At 39.8% G+C, this 22,725-nt stretch overlaps 2 protein-coding genes across 2 annotated transcripts; one reads left to right on the top strand and one right to left on the bottom strand.

Annotated features, from left to right (window-relative positions):
* Positions 1–218: 218 nt before the first annotated feature.
* Positions 219–9,355, bottom strand: prkag1 (protein kinase, AMP-activated, gamma 1 non-catalytic subunit). The gene is made up of 13 exons (XM_083770404.1): positions 9,160–9,355; positions 7,969–8,020; positions 7,569–7,669; positions 7,403–7,484; positions 7,237–7,295; positions 7,076–7,121; positions 6,929–6,983; positions 6,475–6,601; positions 5,852–6,017; positions 5,718–5,755; positions 3,662–3,808; positions 3,013–3,112; positions 219–2,826 (listed from the first exon to the last, which is right to left on the bottom strand). The coding sequence occupies exons 1-13, from the start codon at positions 9,166–9,168 to the stop codon at positions 2,816–2,818; spliced, it is 993 nt and encodes a 330-aa protein (XP_083626530.1). The 5' UTR covers positions 9,169–9,355; the 3' UTR covers positions 219–2,815.
* A 2,403-nt stretch (positions 9,356–11,758) lies between these two features.
* On the top strand, positions 11,759–19,161 carry LOC310863806 (limb region 1 homolog-like protein). Its single transcript, XM_083772298.1, has 17 exons — positions 11,759–11,905; positions 12,229–12,313; positions 12,692–12,725; positions 13,238–13,377; positions 13,853–13,956; positions 14,043–14,166; positions 15,538–15,606; positions 15,702–15,775; positions 15,870–15,942; positions 16,591–16,671; positions 16,756–16,826; positions 16,940–17,017; positions 17,236–17,309; positions 17,889–17,979; positions 18,217–18,283; positions 18,400–18,561; positions 18,658–19,161. Exons 1-17 carry the CDS (start codon positions 11,840–11,842, stop codon positions 18,786–18,788), a joined length of 1,524 nt encoding a protein of 507 aa, XP_083628424.1. The 5' UTR covers positions 11,759–11,839; the 3' UTR covers positions 18,789–19,161.
* Positions 19,162–22,725: the final 3,564 nt, after the last annotated feature.

Below are 22,725 nucleotides of genomic sequence, written 5' to 3'. Positions count from 1 at the left end.
ACAAGTGACCACCTCCTGCTCTTCGGGTACTTGTGGCCTTCAGTGTTCCACATTATCTGATCTAGTCTCACATTGCCATAATACTCTGTGCTCCACCTACTCTGCCTTCAGTAAGCGGAGTAGAGGGAGTCCTCTGAAAGCCTGGATATGGGAGACTACATCTGACCTGACCAGTCTAAAACTGACATGCCCATACTCAACTATTGAAGCAATTAAACAAGTCTCATAAGAGTATTTATTGCTCATCCCTTAAATTAAAATCTCACATCAAATTAGTAGAAAACTGTGCATTTAAATATAGTTGTACACATTTTATATCATCGCATTCTGACTCCATGTCAGCAACAGGAAATGGGGCGAGTCACAGGAAATTGCATTCCAAGATTGGCTTAACAAGAATTGATTTTGATAACATTCTCATAATGAATGTGAAGATGAAAATAAAAATAAAACTGACTTGTTTTAGTGACATGCCATCCAATTTATCAGTCATCTTTAACACAAACCAGAAGACAGACCTTAAAAAGAAAAGGGACTGTAGCAAAACATTAATGACATTTGATAATTTGACCATGATTTTAAGCAACGGCTCACTGGTCCACTAACCAAGATTGTGCAGCAATGAAGCAGCTAATACTCTTTAATTACACTGAACTTCCACAGTAGAGTAAGCCTGTTGGCCTACTTCACATTACATAAATGCCAGATGCCTCAACTATCTTCTGAACCGAACGATCACCAACTGTCTTGAACCTTATATTTGAAAACACAAGAAACTGAACTTAAGATTGGATATGTTGAATTTTAGAGAATGCAAAACATCAAAAATGCAAATCACACAACTCATAAATATTCAGTGGTTGTGCATTGGGAAAATGGAATATAGCACAATAATGTAATCTGTAACAGTACAGGTACACTAAAGACATTCAAAAGTTCGCCAGGAGCACATCATTCATTGTCTTAGGAGCTTCAAGTGGCATCCCAGGTTATGCTTAATTTGTACTCCATCGTACAGTGGTGTTGCTCATCGAATATAACAGAACAAGCTTAAAGCTAGTTTCAGCAATCAACACAGTTGTACAATGAAATATAAATCTTTAAGTCTATAATTAAGAGAACTTGCAGTAAGACCATCAATACTAGACATGTCTTACATGCCAGAATAACTAAAATATTACTGAATATCCAATTAACAAGTTTCCATCCAAATGTTGCACAATTTTTTAGCGAAATTCGGAAAAAGAATGCTTTATCAACAATGTGAACATTCCATAGATCACAACAGGATGACCTAATCAATAGAGCACCAGGCAAACCCAATCAGTTATGAAGAGTTTGCATTTACAGGAGACCCCGACCGATTTATCGCTCAGTTGTAAGTAACATACACTGGTGTATACATGTTGCCAATATATGAATATTTACAGGTAAATATAGAAATGTTTCACTTTCAATACATAATTTATCATAGCTGTTTATAATAAAAAATATACCTCTATGAGTTATAAATCACTGTATTACATGCAGCTGACCTGCAGTTCATTACAGCGCATTAGTCAACGGCAGATTATAATACATCTGATACATTCGCTTTGAACCATTACTGCATCTTGATGCCAACTTTCCCACTTCTGTCAAGTAGCATTCGTTTCTTTTTTTCCCCCTCCTGCCATTTCAATTAATTAGTAATTACACATATATTATTCAAAATGCATTAAAACAGGTGGATGGAAACCCACCTACAGTCTGCAAGTTCCACTGTGCTTAAAATAACGCTATCCTTGGATTAAGTCGGTGTACTGGACATGGCAATGCTGGAAAATCATTTTCAGAATTATTTAGGTTTAAGGACAGCTTTCAGTTGTCTAATAAAGTGGTCTAATGGAGTGCGTAAACCAAATGGACCCTCCCAGGTCCATTTGGTTTCATTTTACGCTCTCAAGAGTTAAATTATTGTTAAATGTCTGCATTACTTAATTTACAAGAAGTCTACACAATTTGGGAATTATTTTGATCAACGTTTGCCTGTCATCTCTCCTAATGGTACCAACATCAATGCATCATGGAATTGTGGACAAAATATTCTTGCGTTTTGGGTCTGAGAGGCTAAATCTCATCCGTGGTCCGTGGCTCAAATGTTGAATAAATAATAGACCTTGATATGAAAAGGGTTGAAAACCAATGGTCTAATAGGTATAACCTAAGATTAGATAAATGGGCCTCCTCCGAACACAGCAACAGCCAAAGCGGAGAAAGGGATGCTGGGCCACCCTGAGCAACTATAGGTCCATTTCAGAGGTCTTGTGTGCTCTTTCATTTCTTTTGACTGGTTTGGAATTTGAATTACAGGTTCTCCTGTATAACCTATAACCATGTTTTAATATTACTGAAGTGAAAGCTGCTGGACTTCATATGCTTGCAGGAAAAAAAATTCTTCATGTGGAAAAATAATGGGGCAGAAATATGGGAATATAAAAATACACTGCTGTCGAGGTGGTGTCCACAGAAAACGTTTTTGAGCCGCTAGTGCCTTTTGCCATGCATTTCTATGGCAGATAGGAGGAGCGATCCTTCTCAACGCTGCACCCCGTGTTTCAGCGCTCTTAGCAGCCAATGTTTTTTGGCGGAGCTCCCTGGCCACTTCATGAAGAAACTTTTTTTCAACCAACAAAAGCAAAAGAAGACACACTTTTAAACAAAATAAAAAAGCTTTCTGTGGACACAGCCCCTTAACTCCCTCTGTTTTGCCTTTCCTCTGGCCTTATTTCTTTTAAAATCCACATCCATATCCAATGTTGGTAGAGATCTTCCATCAAGCGGTTCCTGATGATAAAAAAAATATATATTAATTAAATTTCCTTTCATATCTACTATATTATCACTCAAATATTTAAAAAAATTCACTTACTTTTTATTGAGAAGAAAAGACAAGCACTCAAATATATACTTAACTCATTTGGTCTAAAAGTGATGCATGCGTTTGAAGTGGGGGAAGAGATTTACACTTACCCTCAACCCCGTTAGTGAGCACCAGTGCCTGAAGAATATCTGAGAGGGAAACAATACCCTTCACCACCTCCTGCTCATCCACCACCACCAGCCTGTGAACCTGAGAGGTATAGATGACAAATGTTATCCGGCACGAGCAGAAGCATGTATGCTTAAACAATTTAGACAGTCTTCAAATTCGATATCATCGTTGTTGGGTACAAATGTATTTTCAAAACAAGCAAATATAGCCGATCTACAAACTCAAAATGCCTCGTTATGCATCGTCAGCTTGTAGATCTTCTATCATCACTATTTTTGATCATCTTTTGACAATGTTCACCTATAATGATGCAGATGCATACGTGTGTGTGTGCGCGCATATATATATATATATATATATATATACACACACACACACACACACACACACACACACTCTCTCTCTCTCTCTCTTTAGCGTCTATACAATGTGCCGCAACAGGACATTGAGCACCGTTTTTCACATATGGAAGTGAATAGGGAAGCTGCCGTTTGGGCACATCCGACACAGATGTGTGACCGGGCTTTAACGGTTTTGGACATACAAAGTTTCTGCCAATGACAAAGTTATACAAGAAGCATTGCCGACAGCCTCTCTCACTCCCACTCTCGCATGCCCCACTCTCACTTCAGCCTCCACCAGTCTGTTGATGATGGCCTCCAGTGTGTCGTGACTATTGCAGGTCAACACCCCTTCAAAATACTGAGAGCGGTGTTGCAGGGCCTTGGTCACAGTTATGTCCAGGTTGTTGTAAGTCTTCTCTGCTGCAAGATTCTGTGCACACACACACACACACACACACACACACACACACACACACACACACACACACACACACACTTTTAATTATAATTCTAATCTACAGCATTAATGCCTTACATATGGCAAGAAAATACAATTCAATAATTTGGCAGGATCATAAATCATGACTTTAGCCTGGATTTTGTTGTCAGCAGGATACCATTACAAATAAGTGTGACAGAGGGGGAAAAAAAGAAAAAAGAATTGCAATCAAGCAACAGAAAACCATAGTAAACATAGTATAATCTACGGCTTCTTTTGGAATTGGAAACACACCCACAGAATGGGCAGAGGGTCACATTGTGGAAGTGCCAAAGAAAGGTGGCACAAGAAAATGTAACAAGTACATTTGGCCTGGCTCCCCCTACTTTCTGTACCCAGTAAAATTCTAAACAATCTCCAGGAAGCTGTAGACAAGATGCTCAGGGACCAGCAAGCACAATTCAGGAAAGATGGCTCATGCAGACCACATAGCAACACGCATCATCATAGTACAGTCTTGGAAGGGAACACGTCCCACATCAATCAACTTGATAAATATTTCACAGCTTAGACAGGGCCACACTATAGTGCCTAATGGACCACTATGGAATTCCCACCAAGACCATAAACTCAATTAAGAACTCATACTGTATGACGAAACTTCATGCAAAGTCATGCATGCATGCATGGCAGCTATTCCAGAGCTTTAATGTCAAGACGGGCATCAAGCAGTCATGTCTATTTTCACCATTCCTGTTCCTCCTGGCAATTGACAGGATCATGAGGGGAAACAACTGAAGGGAAAAGAAATGGGATTCATTGGAAAATGTGAGAGCTGCTGAATGACCCTTACTTTCCATACCAATACCAGTTCTCCTTTCTCACACACCAATACAAATACAGGAGAAAGACAGACCCTTGGTCTTGCACCCAGTACAGCACAGACACAGGGGATAAAGCTCCACTCCAAAACCAGTGTTGTGGACACCAATGAAGGGACAGATGCTGACGTAAAAAGCAGGGTCAATAGGGCTCGGGTGCCATTAAACATACTCGGGGGAAGAAATGTGTCTGTCAATCAATACCAAAGTATGCATATTTAACTCCTACGAGAAACAGGTGATGTTGTATGGACCAGAGATGGAGAATAAAACGTAAAATAAAAAAACACCAAACTTTCTGCAAACATTCATTAACATCTGCCCTCAATACAAAACTTCTGGTGGACACACATAATTAGCAATGTGAATCTGGCGGAAATGTTCAAGCTGGGAATGGGATTCATTTACAAATAATAATATATAAAATATATAAAAATAAAAAAGTAGATTAGACTTACTCTGCCATAAAATCTAATTACACCCGACAAGCCCAGAAATGGAACAACCAATGAACAACGACAAGAGTACACCCCAGGAATTGCTAGAGAAGAGAGCTCTGGGCAGAAATGTCTGGGAGTGGACTCAAAAGAACCACCAACAACCAATTGAAGTGGAAGACAAAATTTGTATCGATAAATGGTGGCCCAGCCAGAGCAGAGGAATAGATCCTTTTCCACACACGTGATGGCACGGTAAAGACTACTGCAGATAATGAGTAAGTATGATTTAAATGGGTCAAAGAGCAGCACTGACAACAATAGACAATATGCTATGTGCATAACTGTAGTCCAGGGCAGACACATAATATGCATTTCCCATTCAAACCTACTGCCGAAGCCATGGGTAAATGAACTTGAACAGGAAACGGTAATGCCACCTTCAGGAAACATGGGACTACAGAGCCTAGAGTATTGTCATTGCTTGCCAAGTGTTACACTAAAATGGAACATTCACATATTTTGTGACACAAGATCTGCTCAGGTGCTAATAAATATTGAGTACAATAAAAGAATACTTACTATGACATCAAATTTGGAGTAAATGTCCTTTACTCGACCTGCAAGAGATAAAGTGCATCAATATGTGCCACATAATGCAGTAGCTGTCCTAGTAGTCATTCATTCATAAAATGATCTACCCTGCTAACACATACCATTGTCATCCACAACAGGTAGGGCCGACACTCTCTGTTCGACAAAAATGCCAAGTGCTGTGTAGAGTGGTGTATCTGAACGCACCACGGCTATGTTTTGGAATGTTCCAATACTCAATTCTTCTAGGGTGTGACCTAAGAAAGCAGGTTTTGGCATCTCCGATATCTGAAAACAATAACAGAGATCACGAATGCGTAAAGTCATGTGGCTATAGAACAATAAACAAAGAGGTAATAACAGGTTATTGACTATGGCTAATAGATGGGGCTTTCACTTCTAGTCATCTAGACTAGTTGCCTAGTTTACTAGTCGACTAGTTGTTTAACTACCTATTATGTAAAAATAAGTGTACATTTAAAAACTGTGTACATTGGTGACTATAACTATAATCTACCTGATCTTGAGGCCTACAAAATCGGGGGATTTTTTTTTCTTTTCTTATCAACTAGTACCAACAAGGTCGACTAGTTGAATAGTCGACTAGTTGCTTAATGCCCTACTGATAGACCATGTGCTGCACATTTAGAATGAAATATTGAGATGTGAGAAATAAAATGAATACAGAAATGTTGGTTAATAAAACTAGGGGGGGTTTGAAAAAACAACAGAGCTAAATACTCACAAAAAGCTTAAGGAACTTGAGGATCCTCTTGTGTGTGAGAATATAGAGTGTGTTCCCTGTCAATGGGTCAATCACAGGCAGTCTGTGGATCTTGTTTTTCAACAGAGATGATACTGCATCATACAAGCTGGAACAGAGACAAATATCACTAGTTTGGACAGTAAAGCTTTAACCCATTCTGACCTGAGATCAGATTCATACGAGGTTTCCACTGGACACACGCTGGTCTGACGAACCCATTCTGACCTGAGATCAGATTCTAAAAATGTCAGTCGTTCTTCGATTTTTTTCAAAAATAGCAGACCTACAAGCTCGTATCGCGCCACTCGGTGGCGCGATATGAGCTTGTAGATCTGCTATTTTTAAATAGCTAAAGCATAACATGATGCTGACACCAAAATGGGTGCCCGGTTAGAATGGGTTAAAAATGAAAGTAAAAGCAAAATAAATCTACCTTGCATTTGGACATATGCTGACCAGGGGTTTGAATGAGTCTTGAAGGTATACTTCTGTAATAAAGAAAGAGAAGATTGTGGTTCAAGTGAACCAGAGTAGATGATCAGACATACCAGTACAATAACCTATAGATAAATGTCCTTACCTCTCCACGTCTCTATTTTGTGTTCTTCCAACTCGTATATCTGGACCTGAAAATATTAAAAATAGGAGAAAAGCATCAACAACTAGGCCAAAAAGAGACTAAGATTACGAATGCCTCAATTTTGTGATGAGTATTTTTTTACAATGTTGATTTTTTCTTACCAAAGGAGACTTGTAGTAGCGATGCAGTATATTGATGAAGTCCGTGATAGTCAGCATACCTGCAAGAAAATACGTTTAAATGGAGTCTCATTCATTACCGGTAATACATAAATGTTTTACTTCATAAATTAATTGTAGAACTGATCCAAACACATGTTGGCCTTACCAACAAAACACTGCTTTTTACTGTCCCATAGAGGTGCTGCTCTCACGCCATTGGAAACTAGAGCAAAAAATGCCTTCTTCACCTGTTTCAAAGACAAATAATAGAGTAATTCAAGTAATACCCGTCAGTGGGTAAGACGTTTTAACATTTGAGGCGATTGTATTACCTGAAGTGATGTATCAAACACCACCAGTTTGGAGCTGGTAGGTACCAGGTCATAACATCTATGAGACTTCATAAACCTGGTATAAACATTATGCTCTGGGTCTGGAACGAAATGAAGAGACAATAGTTAACTGGATTTATACTTATAGGCCTAGTTGTACACCGTATCACACTAAAAATAGCAGATCTATAGGCTCCCAATGCTTCTCAGCATGACGCGTTGTGGGCTCCTTGTACTAGATCAGTTATTTCGTAGTGCAAAACCGTGTGCAACAAATTACAGTATATCAATTCTTCAACTGTGCAGTGGCACGGAGTCAGATATCCGTTCATACACCATGTATTGTACATATGCGTTTCCTTAATTCAGTAACATTTAATAATGCAAAGAAAAAACTTGCCCTCTGTGACCAAGTCTTTCTTGCCCTCAAGATCATCGAGAGCAGCTGGAATCTGAAAGATAAAATGTATTCTTCAGCGGAGACAAGGACATACATTTACTGAGTGTTTGCCTGCTGCTATAAATACTATTGCCCGCATGACATGGCTAAACAAACATCACAGCCTGGGTTGTTAGTATTGTTAGCCCTTGATTCGTTAATGGGCCCAATTCAAGAAGACCAGCTTTTTGCTATTTGGGCATGATAGAAACAACTTACTTTTTAATCAATAGAAACATACTATTTTAAAGCACTAACATTTCACAACTTCGTAAGAACTCGTAAGCCTGTGATGTCACAATAATTTAAGTTGACGTTATGACTATTGCGGTCGCAATAATCCTGGACTCCTTGTGTCATTGCTGGAGAGAAAACGTCTAAGACTCTAAGTAATCATTAGGGAAATATAATTGTATAGAAACAGACGTGTTTGTGTATTCATGTAACTAACTATAGCTCACATTTAATTCAGAACTTCAGATCCAAGCATTATGATGCATTCATCATTGTTGAACGATGGAGTTTAAAGTGCATGACATCAAAACTCCTTTAAGTTACAAGACTGACGTTAGTCTCGGACGCGCTGGCATGTCATAACAACAAAAAATGAAAAATACCACCATTCTGGTCTACCATCACATATTTTGGCTGACTGGCGAACATAATAGCCATTGTAGTTAGCTAGCCCCTCTCGGAACCCCCTGGGTCAGCCCAATCCGAACCGAACCGGTCTAAAAAATGTCAGAAACTTCAGTACCATTGGGTTCTGCTTGTAGGGCTAGTAGTTAGCATAGCTTGCGAAGGTTAGCCAACCGCAGGTGGTTTATAAAAGTTATCAGAGCATTTCATCCCATGTTAAACATGGCTTCTGAATTAATTTCACTCTATATAAGCAGAGACTGAGTGCTAACATTAAGGTTAGCTGACGATATATAATATTATAGCATTTTATTTCCAATGGGTATAGTTTATGTAGCTTTGTAGCATGATCACATAAAGTTTGCTAAGCTAGCTCATCTCAACTGCTAGTGTATTCCACTTTTCATTTTGCCTTTCAAATTCGACAAATCCTGCTCTGAATTCAGTACTCTATTATGGTCTACTGATCTTTGTTGTTTTGCTGCTAAGCTAGTAGGTTAATTAGCTACTTACACAGTCCATATTCCATCCACGGTTCCGTTCCGCCTTTCAGATCGATATTAGGTCCTCCTGGTCTATCCGAATAGGAGATCTCTGGATGGATCAAATATGTTCGAGTTCGACACACTGTCTATCGCTATGTGATATTTATGTGTTCCCAGAGTGTGTTCCTATCCTGTCCTGAGCGCCACCGTGGGAAAATACGGAGTGAAGAGCCCGAATTTTAACCAGTCCCATCCGGTGTGGAAATGACCGGATATCGTTTTTTTTTTTAAGTAGGCGGGCTCTGAGCCGAGTCCGTCTACTTCAAAAAACGACATCCGGTCATTTCCACATACACATGCACACGATTTCCGTGATTGATTCACTCCACTCCAGAGTTAGCCATGGTTCACATGACGCTCATGGTTATGACAGTCATGTTTCAGGGCTACTCCACTGCTCCAGAGTCCAGAGTAGGGCCTACGCATGCAAACAGCATGGCACTTCACCCAGCTGACTCCAGTTCTGAGTGCTCCATGCAGTAGCTCAAGGCAAGTAGGCCAGTGTTCTCCCCAGGGGGGGTCCCCCAGTCCTACATGATTTTAGGGGGTCCCCTCCCCAGATCAGAGCCATTGAGTAAGAGAATTTAAAGGACTTTAAAATGAATAAAAAAGTCCATCATTGCATCAAAAGTAATCAACAAACTGTCTATAGCCTACGGGTCAAACTGTCCAAATTGTCAAATAGGCGATGTTTTAGAAAATAGCTGAGCTCTGCTATTTATTTTCATAATAACAAGTAAGACGCGCAAACGCGGGAAGCGAACGCAGCTTGTGTGTGTGTGTGTGTGTGTGTGTGTGTGTGTGTGTGTGTGTGTGTGTGTGTGTTACAGCTGCGCCCTGTGTGTGTGTGTGTGTGTGTGTGTGTGTGTGTGTGTGTGTGTGTGTGTGTGTGCTACAGCTGCGCCCTCTGGTGGCGGGCGGGTGGTGTAACAGCGGGACAGACACAGACAGACATTCAGCCCTTGCTGTCATAGTAAGTGGCTCACTGCGTTCGCAATTAACTCAATAATGCCTCAACTTCTACAATTCCATGTGCTCGTCAGGGTGGGAGGGAGGTCTCCACATTATTTTTGGGTGGTCACTGTTGTAATCTTTTAAGTACTGGACAGTGGACCCTCGTCTGGTTCTGACAGACCGGTATTGTGTGTGTAGGCTGGGTGGTGTGTGACGGCCCGGTTGAAGTGTTCCTTGGTCCGGCGGCGGACAGACGAACGGGCCCGGGAGAACAAATAACATGACACGAGGCAGTATCACGCTAAGACGTTCACAAGATTTTATTATACAGACCGAACATATATAGCTGGATCCTAATGACGTACACTTGAGACATAACAAACTTACTGCAGCAAGCTGACCTTGCTGTCTGAGATGAGTACACAATACATTATACATTGTGCTCTCATGTACAAGTACAAGTACACAGCATATAGGCCCTCAGACCATAACAGTCACGTACTGAAAACTAACCACTACTGTAGGCTACAGAGGAGATTGATTGATTGATTGATTGATTGATTGATTGATTGATTGATTGATTGATTGATTGATTGATTGATTGATTCATTCATTTTATTCACAGTAGGGCTAGGGCCTACGTAGAAATTAGAATGGGTACATTTCAACAAGTGTGTGAGTGTGTGTGTGTGTGTGTGTGTGTGTGTGTGTGTGTGTGTGTGTGTGTGTGTGTGTGTGTGTGTGTGTGTGTGTGTGCGCAGAATCTTGCAGCGGAGAAGACTTACAACAACCTGGAGTAGTAGGCAGTAGTTATGTGTGTTGTTGCTAGAACTCATTTATATGCTTATTATTTATTTATTTGTTTATTTGAAAATGATACCCATTAGCTGATGCCATGGCAGTCAGATAGTCTTCCTGGGGTCCACAGACAACATTTTACTATAAATGTATTATGCGATAATGACCTATACAGATTCAAATGTCTTGATCATAGCAGCTGATGGGGTTGATTTGACAATGGTCGGTATAATTTTGTAATAATTCACATCCAAGGCAGTCTGATTGTGTTTTAAAAGCTGTTTCAGAAGATACACAAACAGGCAGTATAGGCTTTGGAAATGATCTACATTGACCATAGGGTGGCATAAGAGCACCATGCACTGTCAAGTGACTGGGTGGGTTGTCATTATTTTGGCCATACAAGGCCTGATCTGACCATAATCCATAGATTGATTGATCAATTGAATACTTTATTATACAGAAATGCATATAAGTACGAGCACTGTCATACACTTGGTCTAAAAGGATAACTTCAAAAAGTCCTGAGGACTTGTTTCCATTGAGGTTCTCCTGTATCACGGCACACATGGCACTTCAGTTCATACATAAATCCAAATTTAGTCATTCCAAAACTTATTTCATTTGAGATGTCATGATTGTTCTAAATAAAGATTTGTGAAAAAAACAATTACTAGAACAGGGTGGTAACGCTTGTGTGGGGAAAACACCTGTGCTTGCACTTCCCTCACCACGCCCACCACATTAATAATGTCATGTGTTACCTGGCTGTCCCCTAAACTGCGATCACACAGCAGCAGCCACCAGAAGAACAATTTATATATGTTTGGTAGAGATAAAGAAAGCCTTCGTTCTCCCCAGCATATTAGAGCATATTTGACAATGTTTAAAGGAAGATGGAAGTATCAGAAGACATGTCGGTCCGGGAGCAGATTTTCTATAAACGGGTCAGGGAGACTATCGTGAGTATGGTCCTATATGTCCTTCAATGATGGAATCAGTGATGGAAGAAGTACTCTGTAGCCTGTAGCCTGTTTTAATTTAAGTAAAATTACCAATACTGCAATGTAGATATACTCTGTATAGGCCTATGTCTATGTACCAAAATGATATGGAGATAGTATAGGAAAATTAGGCTATCACTAAAACCATAGGGCATAGGCGACTACAAATAGGCATTTGTCCATCAAGTTATGAATATTTACATCTGGATTGCTTATGCTGTATGGGTTCTCTATATCTGACATAGGCTATTACAAATAAATACCTCATTCCTAACCCACAGATCTGTATCCTACTTTTCATCTGTCTGTATATTGTTTCCCACCTGGTGATTAGCTACTACAAGAAGAGCTCTGAGTTCATTACAGGTTTGTATGTTGTTAAATTGGGAATTTGAACTGTCTTTTTGCCCTTGCACAGCACTCTATAATTCAGTCAGTGATTCCAACTAGTATTTTTGTTTTACTAAACAAACCTATGTAAACAAATATTCATTTACTTCATTTTATATAACATTCTTCCTCGAGCAAACTTGCAGTTGAGTTTATTACATGCATTTTTGTTTCATAGTTTCACTTTCTCCAGCTGTTTAGCTTACGGCTGTTTGAAAGAGTAGGCTGCCCTACACAGCATTGCACTGTTATGAGTTCAAGGAGATTGTAGTTTCGGCTTCTGTATGGTTTCTGGTCTGGCCTGTTTGACTTTAACATAAAAAGTATCATTAAAAAGTGCTTTTGCCTTTGCAGATAACATTGAAGACAAAAAAGTCAACAAAATGGTGTGAGTAAATAAGATATGATTGAGTAAATGAATCATCACACTATTTGCCAGGATATGAATAGGCCTATATAATATGGTTGGTACACAATACGGCTGTCACAGTTATTACATGCCGAATCATCAGAAACGTTTCCATTCGTGTGCATAAATTGGTATCTGGTAAATCTATGTATACATTTAAAAAAAAAGTTCATAAATAGTGGAAATAGCAGATCTACAAGATCACAATGTGTCACAATGCAACGCATTGTGAGCTTGTAGATTAGTTTCCACTATTTTTGAACATTTGAACAGTATCATAAAAGCATTGGTTGAGGGGGGTTATTGTATTATAAATTATTATCTGTTTTGTATATATTTTGTGTTCCAATGTTCAATGCCAAAAATAGAATTAAATCATTAATCACAAATATTTGTATAATATATAACATATAATATATGTTAATAAATCATGAACAAAAATATCATGGTGATGACTCCTGACAGCCCTAATTAACCTCTAATTTCACCAGCTTGTGGCTGTGTACGTTCTCTCTGTCTGTCTCTGTGGGTGCCGTTCTACTGCTGCCCATGTCCATCCTGTCCAATGAGCTCTTGCTCGGATTCACACAAAGCTCCTACACGCAGTGGCTCAACGGGTCCCTTTTATATGGTAATCATAATCAATAAGTATTTTATGATTATAATAAACCCTACAAGTTATAACAATCAGGGGTCATTGGCTCATCGCCATGCTGACTTGTGGTGGACATTTTTGCCACGGAAAGTCTGACCAGAAACATAAAGAGCTCGTCCTGAATGACCATAACAGGTCTGTAACTGATTGTTCAAATGGATTTGTTTTCCGTTTGTACACCATTTGTACACTCAGTTAAGAACTTAAGGGGGTCCTTGCAAATAAAACATTTGACACTAGTTGACCACACTTAATAAGTGTCATATACATATTCTGAAGAAAACCTGGAGACTTGACATGCAGTAATTGGGTCTTGTGATCGAAATAAGAACATTATAATGTAAAAATAATAAAAGCTAAAAATTTGTACGGACATGACACCTGATAACAAATATAATCTAAAAAGATATCTCTTGATTTTAAGGTTGCGTTTTCCATTCTACCATCACAGGATTCTGGAATTTAGTATTTATCTTCTCCAACCTCTGTCTTGTCTTCATCCTACCGTTTGCCTACTTCTTCACCGAGTCGGAAGGTTTTCCAGGCTCCAGGAAGGTAGCAATTTTGTTTTATGTGATAATAATTTTCCAAATGCTCACGATAAACATTAAAAAGAATAACCCCTAGTGTTGCTTTTAAAGGGTGTGATGGCGCGTGTGTTTGAGACAGGAGTTGTCCTTCTTCTCTTAGCTCTTGTGATGATGGGTTTGATGTGGGTGGCGTCTGCCTTTCTCCATGACAGCATTGCCAGAGGTGGTCTCTGTGGTAAGCCCCCCCTCCCCATTTAAGCAATACACAGTGGTTTTCAACCCTTTTTATATCAAGGTCCTTATTTATTCAGCATTTGAGGCACAGACCACCATTTGATGAGATCTTTCCTCTCAGATCCAAGCAGACTTTGATTTTATTTTGTCCACTATTCCATGCTGTATTGATGTTGGTGCCATAGGAGATAACAGGCAACATCTTTTGTCATCAAGAGTCAAGACCCTTCTCTGAGCTTTCTTTTAACATGTTTTTCCCCCCGCAGTGACTTGAGCTCAATTTATATTCTATCATATAACATATGGAACACACGTCTCTTAATTGTCAAAAGTATACGTTTGGGTCAAGACTAGAGTAAGACACCAATTACCGGTATATACCGTAATTTCCTGACTATAAGCCGCGGCTTTTTACCCATGATTTGAACCCTGCGGCTTATACAACGGTGCGGCTAATCTATGGATTTTTACAGCTAACGCAGAGCCATCTCAGGCTCTGAGCTAACGTAGCTGCGGCTTATAGTCCAGTGCGGCTTATATTCCGGTGGGGCTTGTTTATGGGATTTTCCCTAAATTTGGCTGGTGCGGCTTATATTCAGGTGCGGCTTATAGTCCGGAAATTACGGTACATATGCACCACTTCATAGCTTACTGATGACCATTGCATTTAGTTACATATGGACTCAAGGAAGACTGTCTCTCAATTATAAAGATTTGATATTTACCATTTTAGTACATATACAGTTGCTTGCATTGAGTTAAATAGATTTAGATCAAAATCTGCTGCCTTTTTTCACTTTAATCCTTTGGGGGACCGGCCCGGGTTGAAATGGTCAAAGGGCTGGGTCTGGGCTGTATGTTGCCCAAGTGTGCTATCAAAATATAACACTTAGAAAGAAATATCACTTACACGACACCAGTGAATAAAGAGTGTTAAGTGTGAACTTTGACCACCAAAATAGGTACAGTTCAACCTTGAGTCCAAGTACGTTAGCAATGTAGAAAAGTAATGGCCCTAAAAAATAATAACCATTTAATAGACTAACTAATTGTTTTGTGGTTTTATTTAATTCCAGAAATGTTGGTATATAATATATATATAGGCCTATATATATAGGCCTATATATATATATATATATATATATATATATACTGTATACACACATTACACCTATGTGGTGACAATTATCTGCACAGCACTCATTCAGACATGCTGTTGTGATTTACTGGAGATATTACATTCACTTTATTTTTCAGGACAAGCTGATGACAATCAAAAACTGTGAAATTTGACAACTAATTCATTATCCAGTTTGCACTAATGAGAAATAAAATCTATTAAAGTCACAGAATGCATCTTAACTGTTTCTAGAGCTGTGGAAATATTACCTGCCACACTTCTACTCCAGCGTGTCTCTGTCTGGGGTACTATTGCTGTTATGTAAGTGCAATGAAACTATTCACCATTAATAGTTTACTATAATAACTGATAATCTTTATAGCGGAGACATACTTACATTTCATTGTCTTTTGCAGTATGTACACCTTTTGGATTGTCACGAATGTTTAGCATCACAAGGAGGCTACTGGTCAAGCCACGGATGAGAGAAGTAGGCCTAATAGCACGTTATTTTGTTTTGTTTCACAGTTTTAGTGCTTGCATGCGTGCGTTCTAATGACCCAGTGACATTTGACATTTGACAGTTACTGGAGGATATTGAAGAGACAATGGGCTGCATAGTGTTGGAGGAAGCCTCTCTCGTCAGGAAACTAACAAGTGAGTACCGTCTGTGTTCCTCTGTAATAATAGCCTTCTATAAGAACTGAGCTACAAGGTCCTGGGTTCGATTCCCGCTGGGGACGCTGTGGGCACTGGCGGCGTGTTCCCTCCTCCGCGTCATCAGTGCCCATACCCGAGGCGGGGGTTGGCGATAGGGCCTTTCTGTGTGGAGTTTGCATGTTCTCCTCGTGTCCCCTAGGGTAGATACCCTCACAAAAACATGCCATAATCCTGGTCTCTAAAACTACCTAATGGAGGGGAAAGGAACTGGTCGGAATAACGTGTCCCTTCCACGCGCTACGTCCGGCCGGGGAAATTCCCCGAAGCAGCTTGGACTCCTCATGCATAGAAGGAGGCATGAGGTCAGTCCGCTGCCCCCCCAGGTTGGCAGAGAAAGTGTAGCGCCCAGGATCACATTAGATAATTGGCACTGGGTGAAAAGAAAACTGGGTTACAAAATCGTGGGATAAACATTTAGAAAAAAAGAAAGAAAAATAACTGAGCTACAGTATTATATCATGGCAATGATGGTATTGCAGTGTTTTACTGCACACCACCTACTACAAAGCATACTATGAGGTAAATAATGATGAACTCAGTTTAATGGCTCGCTTGACACTGTTTATCTCTATATTTCCTCCTCAGGTGGGACCTTTTGTTTGAACATAAATGCAGAGCTTCTGAGATATGAGTACCTCTCCACACAGATGTATCGCACCATTTTGGGTAAGGCCGCTCTTAAAGTCATATTTTGATGAACAGTATGATATTTTATACAATTATTTGCAAACATCTTGCTTCTCCTGACAGAAATGCAGAGGACAGCACCCATATATAACCTTGTTTACCCCTTGGCAATGCTGCTGTTGCTTGCACTAACTGTAGGTAACAACTTAACTACTTGCTCAGACATGAATGATTTCAGTGTTCTTTTTAATTAAACCAGTTTATCGTGAAGTGAATGATGACTGACACCGTCTTTTTCTTTTCCCAGGTAATGTGTGTTCTCATAGTTTGTTTCCATGTGCTTGAATTGCTGTTTGATGAAACGGCTATGCCCCGGTGGGTGGAAGTGAGTGAATACATGTGTTATGCTATTTCTCTATAATATATTTGTCAATATTACTTATTTGATAGGTATTTGACAAAACTTCAACTGTACAAACTTCATCCTGAGTTACTTTATAGCACCTTACATTTATGTCATATTATGGTATGGATATATGCAAATAATTCCCCCTGAGTCAGTGCAGATATGTTGGATTACATCTATACTTTCTCCTGTCAAAGGACCCTCTCTTGGGCACTGCCTCATTCTCCATGTTTGGCTTGCTCGGGGCTGTGATACAAGTCATTCTCATTCTGTATCCTTTCAATATTCATTGGTTTCACAAAATGACGGTACTGCATACCTTTTCTATCTTGCACTTTTTATGTTGTCACGTGTGCGGGGCAAGAGGGTAGGACCCAAGAGCAGACAGCAAGGCTGAGGCAGAAGATCTCAAATGCAAGACATTTATTGACAAAAGGTTCAGGAACAGAACACACCGAGACATACAAATAATAATCCGACAAGGCACTGACAGAACAGGGCAGTATATAAGGGCAGGGAAAAACAGGACACAGGTGAACACAACTGACAATCAACAATAGGATAGGCTAACAGGTAAACAGAACACAGGTGACTAGGGTTACACTAATACAGGGAGGTGAGACAAGGCAGGTGACATCAAACAAGGCAAACAGGAAACACAGGAACAAGACTACAAAATAAGAGTAACTCTAAAACACACAAACTAAGAACAAGGAACACTAGAACACAGCAGAAAACGTCAGATCGTGACATATGTAATCGTTCGAGTTTAGGTAAGCTAGCCTACTCATCCTTGATGAACATATAGCAGTAGACAAGCTTCAGTTCCCTTAACTATATAACGTTATAGATATCTGATGACTTCATCTGTGGTGGGGTTCTACAGCTCCCCATTGTTCACTGGTCTACAACCCCGGATGCAGGATACTACTATAATACAGGTTATTCGCACGCACGCACGCACGCACGCACGCACGCATGCACGCACGCACGCACGCACGCACGCACGCACGCACACACACACACACACACACACACACACACACACACACACACACACACACACACACACACACACACACACACACACACACACATACACACTAACTTCCCTTTTCCCTGTCTTTGTCTTTCCCTCAAAAACAATTGACCTTATAGAATGATGTCTTTTTCTGTAGATTATTGGGAACTGTGTATCTCTGCTAGTGCTCAGTTCAGCCCTGCCTGCATTCTCCAGGACTTTGGGTAAGGACAAGGACAAGGGTTACAGTTAGAGACTGGGAGAACCAATCAATTAGCAGCTTGTCTTAGGAGAGTATATCAACTAACTACACTAATTTGTGCTGTGTTTGATATTTTAGGCATCACCAGGTTTAATCTGCTTGGAGATTTTGGACGACACAACTGGTTGGCTAACTTCCACGTCGTCTTCCTCTACAACCTAATGTTTGTCGGGCTCACCTCTGCCAGTCTTATTGAAACTTTAACGTGGACCTTGCAAAGAGATCTGGCTTGGGCATTTGGTATGTACTGTATATGTTCATCACACGTCACCCACTTACCCTCACAAGTACATAGCTATTGATTCTGCATTTAAGCATTGTTCTCTCTTTCACCAGGCCTGCATAAACCATCATTGATTGTGTCCCATTCCACCATCCCTCTCAGGAACTTGTTAGCCAATGGGATTTCCAATAATAAATCGTCAAAGTATGCTACTTCTGAAATTGGAGGTCATGAGATAGGTTGAGATTCTTGTCAGAGTAAAGATGCTTTAAAGGACGTGAAGTTTGATCGTGAACCTCAGGAACCTCAGAGGCTACTATAAGAAACCATCGGCACTGACAAGACTTACACCTGCAGTCTATACATGGAGCGAGGTTATCCTCACATTTCAAGATTCTGCAGCTTAAATTCCCTTCAGAACATGTCAATGTGCAGGGTTTTCTATGTGGACATTTTGTACCGCTGACCGACATGGATGTGGTTTTCGATGTGATCTCGACATGCCCCTTTGCCCAACTAAGTATGATTCTAAGATAGATAGATAGATAGATAGATAGATCTTTATTTGTCATTGCTTACATGAAACAACGAAATTCAGTTTAGAGCTTCACCTTCACCTTCACCACTGGCATCAAATAAATATCCATACTGTACAGTAACCCAAGTGCAATAGTGCTGGTGCAATGTAATAGTGCAAAAGTTCAGTGCAAGTCCAAGTCCATTTTCCAGTACCCTTTAATACTATAGAGGGGGGAATTAAAAAACTTCAGTGCACTGTGCCTACACATGTTGCGACCGCAAGTCGCAACATGTGTAGGTACAATGCAAGGAATGAATGCATTCGCCATGTATCTGAAGGAAGTCTGATCCAATCATTTTTAGATTTCTCCAGTTTAATCCTGAGTTTAGGTTTTGTTGTGTTCAAGATCTGATTTTAGGCATGTTTAAGCCTCCAGGAAAATCCGTGTTGAGGTTCTTAATCCACTGTTTTTCATTAAAACGTCTTTGTCCTACTGTCCAGTTGGGATTGTGTTGAAGTCCAGCGCATTTTAGAGCTTCAATGCCATGAGCCATGAAATGTTGCACAAACCTTGTGGTTGTCTTTTTTCCATTGTTAATATTGTATCTGTGTTGTCCCAGCCTTGTACCTATTGTTTTACCCGTTTCTCCGACATATTGTAAACCACATTTGTTACATGTGATTAAGTAAATGCAGTTGCTGGTTCTGGTTGTTATTCGTTGTTTAATACCGCTGACCGACATGGATGTGGTTTTCGATGTGATCTCGACATGCCCCTTTGCCCAACTAAGTATGATTCTAAGATAGATAGATAGATAGATAGATAGATAGATCTTTATTTGTCATTGCTTACATGAAACAACGAAATTCAGTTTAGAGCTTCACCTTCACCTTCACCACTGGCATCAAATAAATATCCATACTGTACAGTAACCCAAGTGCAATAGTGCTGGTGCAATGTAATAGTATTAGCCATTTAAAAGGTTGCCTACACTGCTGTGGACAATAATACAATAATAACTACAATGACTTTCCTAATGCACCAGGAAAACAGTTAATCACTGTTGGATAAATATGTTGCAGTGGGAAAAGAATATATCCTCATAAGATTTTAGACAGACATCAGTCTCAGGTGAGGAGAGGCTGTAGTGTAACCCATTTGAAATGATTGCAGATTACATTACTCTATATCAAATCAAATAATGTGTCTGGTTAGGAAAAACTAAAAGCTGTTACTTGTTACGATACTATACCTACATACCTACAAGCATTCACGTAGCTGGAAACCTAGTCCGATCATTTTAGGACTGTCAGCTATAGGGTACTGTTAATCCTTGTACATTTTCACAGCGGTATGCTTTCTTTTTCTTGAGCTAAGCTTTAATATTTCCCCCTTTGTTCTTAGCTTGTGAATGTCCCCAATTCTAAATAATGATATCTTTACAGAAATATAATATATCATATAATTAACTATAATCTATTCACATACTGTATATGTGGAGCATTTAAAAGTATGGTCAAACACACGTCCAAAGGGATCACCGAAAAAAGTCCTTGCGGTCTAGTTTCCATTCAGGTCGTGGATATTCAATTCATAATCATGAAAAATCATCACAAAATTAAAATCATCATGAAAAGTAATGAAATCACTCCTATGTGAAGTGAGGGGCGCTCTTATCATCGTCTTCAATGTTTGTGTTTACGCAATGTTTGTGTTTACACAAACATTCAAAGCTGGCCATTCATTGTCATTGGCATTCAATGTTTGTGTTAGGACAATGTTTGGGTTTACACAATTTACAAACCCTCAAAGCTGGACATAGGAGGGACTAAAGCCTATAGCGCCCCTCAAAAGTAATTAAAAAGGATATGTACGGTTGGGGGAAATGAAGGGGGTTATAAGGAGGTGGGGGGTAGTCATTTGACTAAGGGGGAGCAATAATTTCCTCTCCATTTGGCATGCTGAAAGGTGGATTTTCAGTCCTGTTTTTGTATATTGGATAATATATTTTCAAAATAGATTTAGAACTGGAGTGGTTACACAATTATTATGTAAAAGCAATATATATTTTTTTTTATTGTGTGTGATAATAATACTAAATAAGAAAAAGAGGTTGCACATGAACAATGCTTTTTCTCAGTGGAGTAAACGAACAACGTACGTTTATTGTTGTGTGCAAATAAAATAAAATAAATCACACCCGTGTGAAATGAGGGGCGCTCTTGTCATCGTACATCAATTTATGTTAGTGAACATTTGCTACATAAGGTACATAAGGTGGTCCCTTATTGGCCAAGCGCTCCCACCAACATCTGATTGGTTAGCTGATTTGCTTGTTTACATATGACGTAAGTTTTCCCTTCAATGTCAATGGCGTTTAATGTTTTGATGTTTAATTTACGTCATATTTAGTGGAAAGAATTCCACTTAAGTCATTTCTCCGTTCATTGTCAATGGCAAATATTGAGACGTGTGGGGACAATATTTAGTGGACATTTGACCTGAAATCTCCTTTCATTGTCAATTGCAAATCTTGAGCTAGTTCCCCTTAAAAATGGGAATGTGAGTAATTTGTGCTAATTTGGGATGTGCTACCTTTTGGAGATTTTCTGTAATTGCGACCGAAGGTTGCAGTTAACTATGGAATCGCACATTTGCCGTCAGTTTGTGTGTCGGGCACGTGACATCACATGACATCATCAGGTATGGAGCATGTGACATCATCAGGGATGGAGCATGTGACATTACGTGACATAATCAGGGATAGAGATCAATATTGGCCAGTAACTCTACATTTGACCTCAAACCTCAAACCCTTCTCTATATATGGAGAATCAGAATGCCAAGAGAAAGGCTGGAGAGCAACAACCTATCCAGTGGACGTTGGCTGCCGCAGCTATGCTGGCCTCTCAACAAACCGCTTCTTGAGGGACATCGGCTTCACGGCAGCAAAGGCCAAGAAGGTCCTAAAGGATTTTTCGGAGGAAAAGAGACGTTTCTGGCTCTAGCTGAGAAGAAAAGACAGGAGTTGAGGGAATCGAGATAACACGCAGCTGCAGGGAACGGCAGGGAGAGGTTTCAACATCAACCTACGCTTCTCAACCATCAGGTATGCGGTCAGGTGCACTATAGGGTGAGCAAGGGGCAAGGCCAGGATGGCTCTCAGCTGAAACCCTGACCAATTGAAGTAAGACTGGTTTCAGTGCTATTTGGCATGACCCTCTACCAGTCTATCATACTGTAAAGTTGCATAAGCATATGACGCTGCATGTATGTATTAGGGGCAAAAGAAGAATTTTCACAAAACGGCAATTTTCATTGGCTCATAAAACCTTAATTATTTTCACTTTAAAAAAGTACTATAGTTTCCCTTGTCCGTATAGGTCCAAAGTTCACGTTTAGAACTTTTTGTGAATTTTGATCAAAGATCCTGGGAGGAGATGCATTATAACTGATTTTCATATAATTCAAATGGCTGGTGATCTAGAGGTCAGAGGTCAAAAGTAAGAGCACGAAACTGGTTTGGTATGTGGAGACGCATATGTGTGTTGAGGTTTCATTGCCCGATGGTCAAACGGTTCATGAGCTATGCACGTTCAAAGTTTGCATTTTCAATTGAGTGCTATAGCACCACCCTTTGTTGGTTGTGGGCTTCACATC

The sequence above is a fragment of the Protomyctophum parallelum genome (genome assembly GCF_964188405.1).
Source record: "Protomyctophum parallelum genome assembly, chromosome: 8".
In the NCBI taxonomy this organism is placed as follows: Eukaryota; Metazoa; Chordata; class Actinopteri; order Myctophiformes; family Myctophidae; genus Protomyctophum; species Protomyctophum parallelum.
This window is presented reverse-complemented; position numbering and strand designations above follow the sequence as displayed.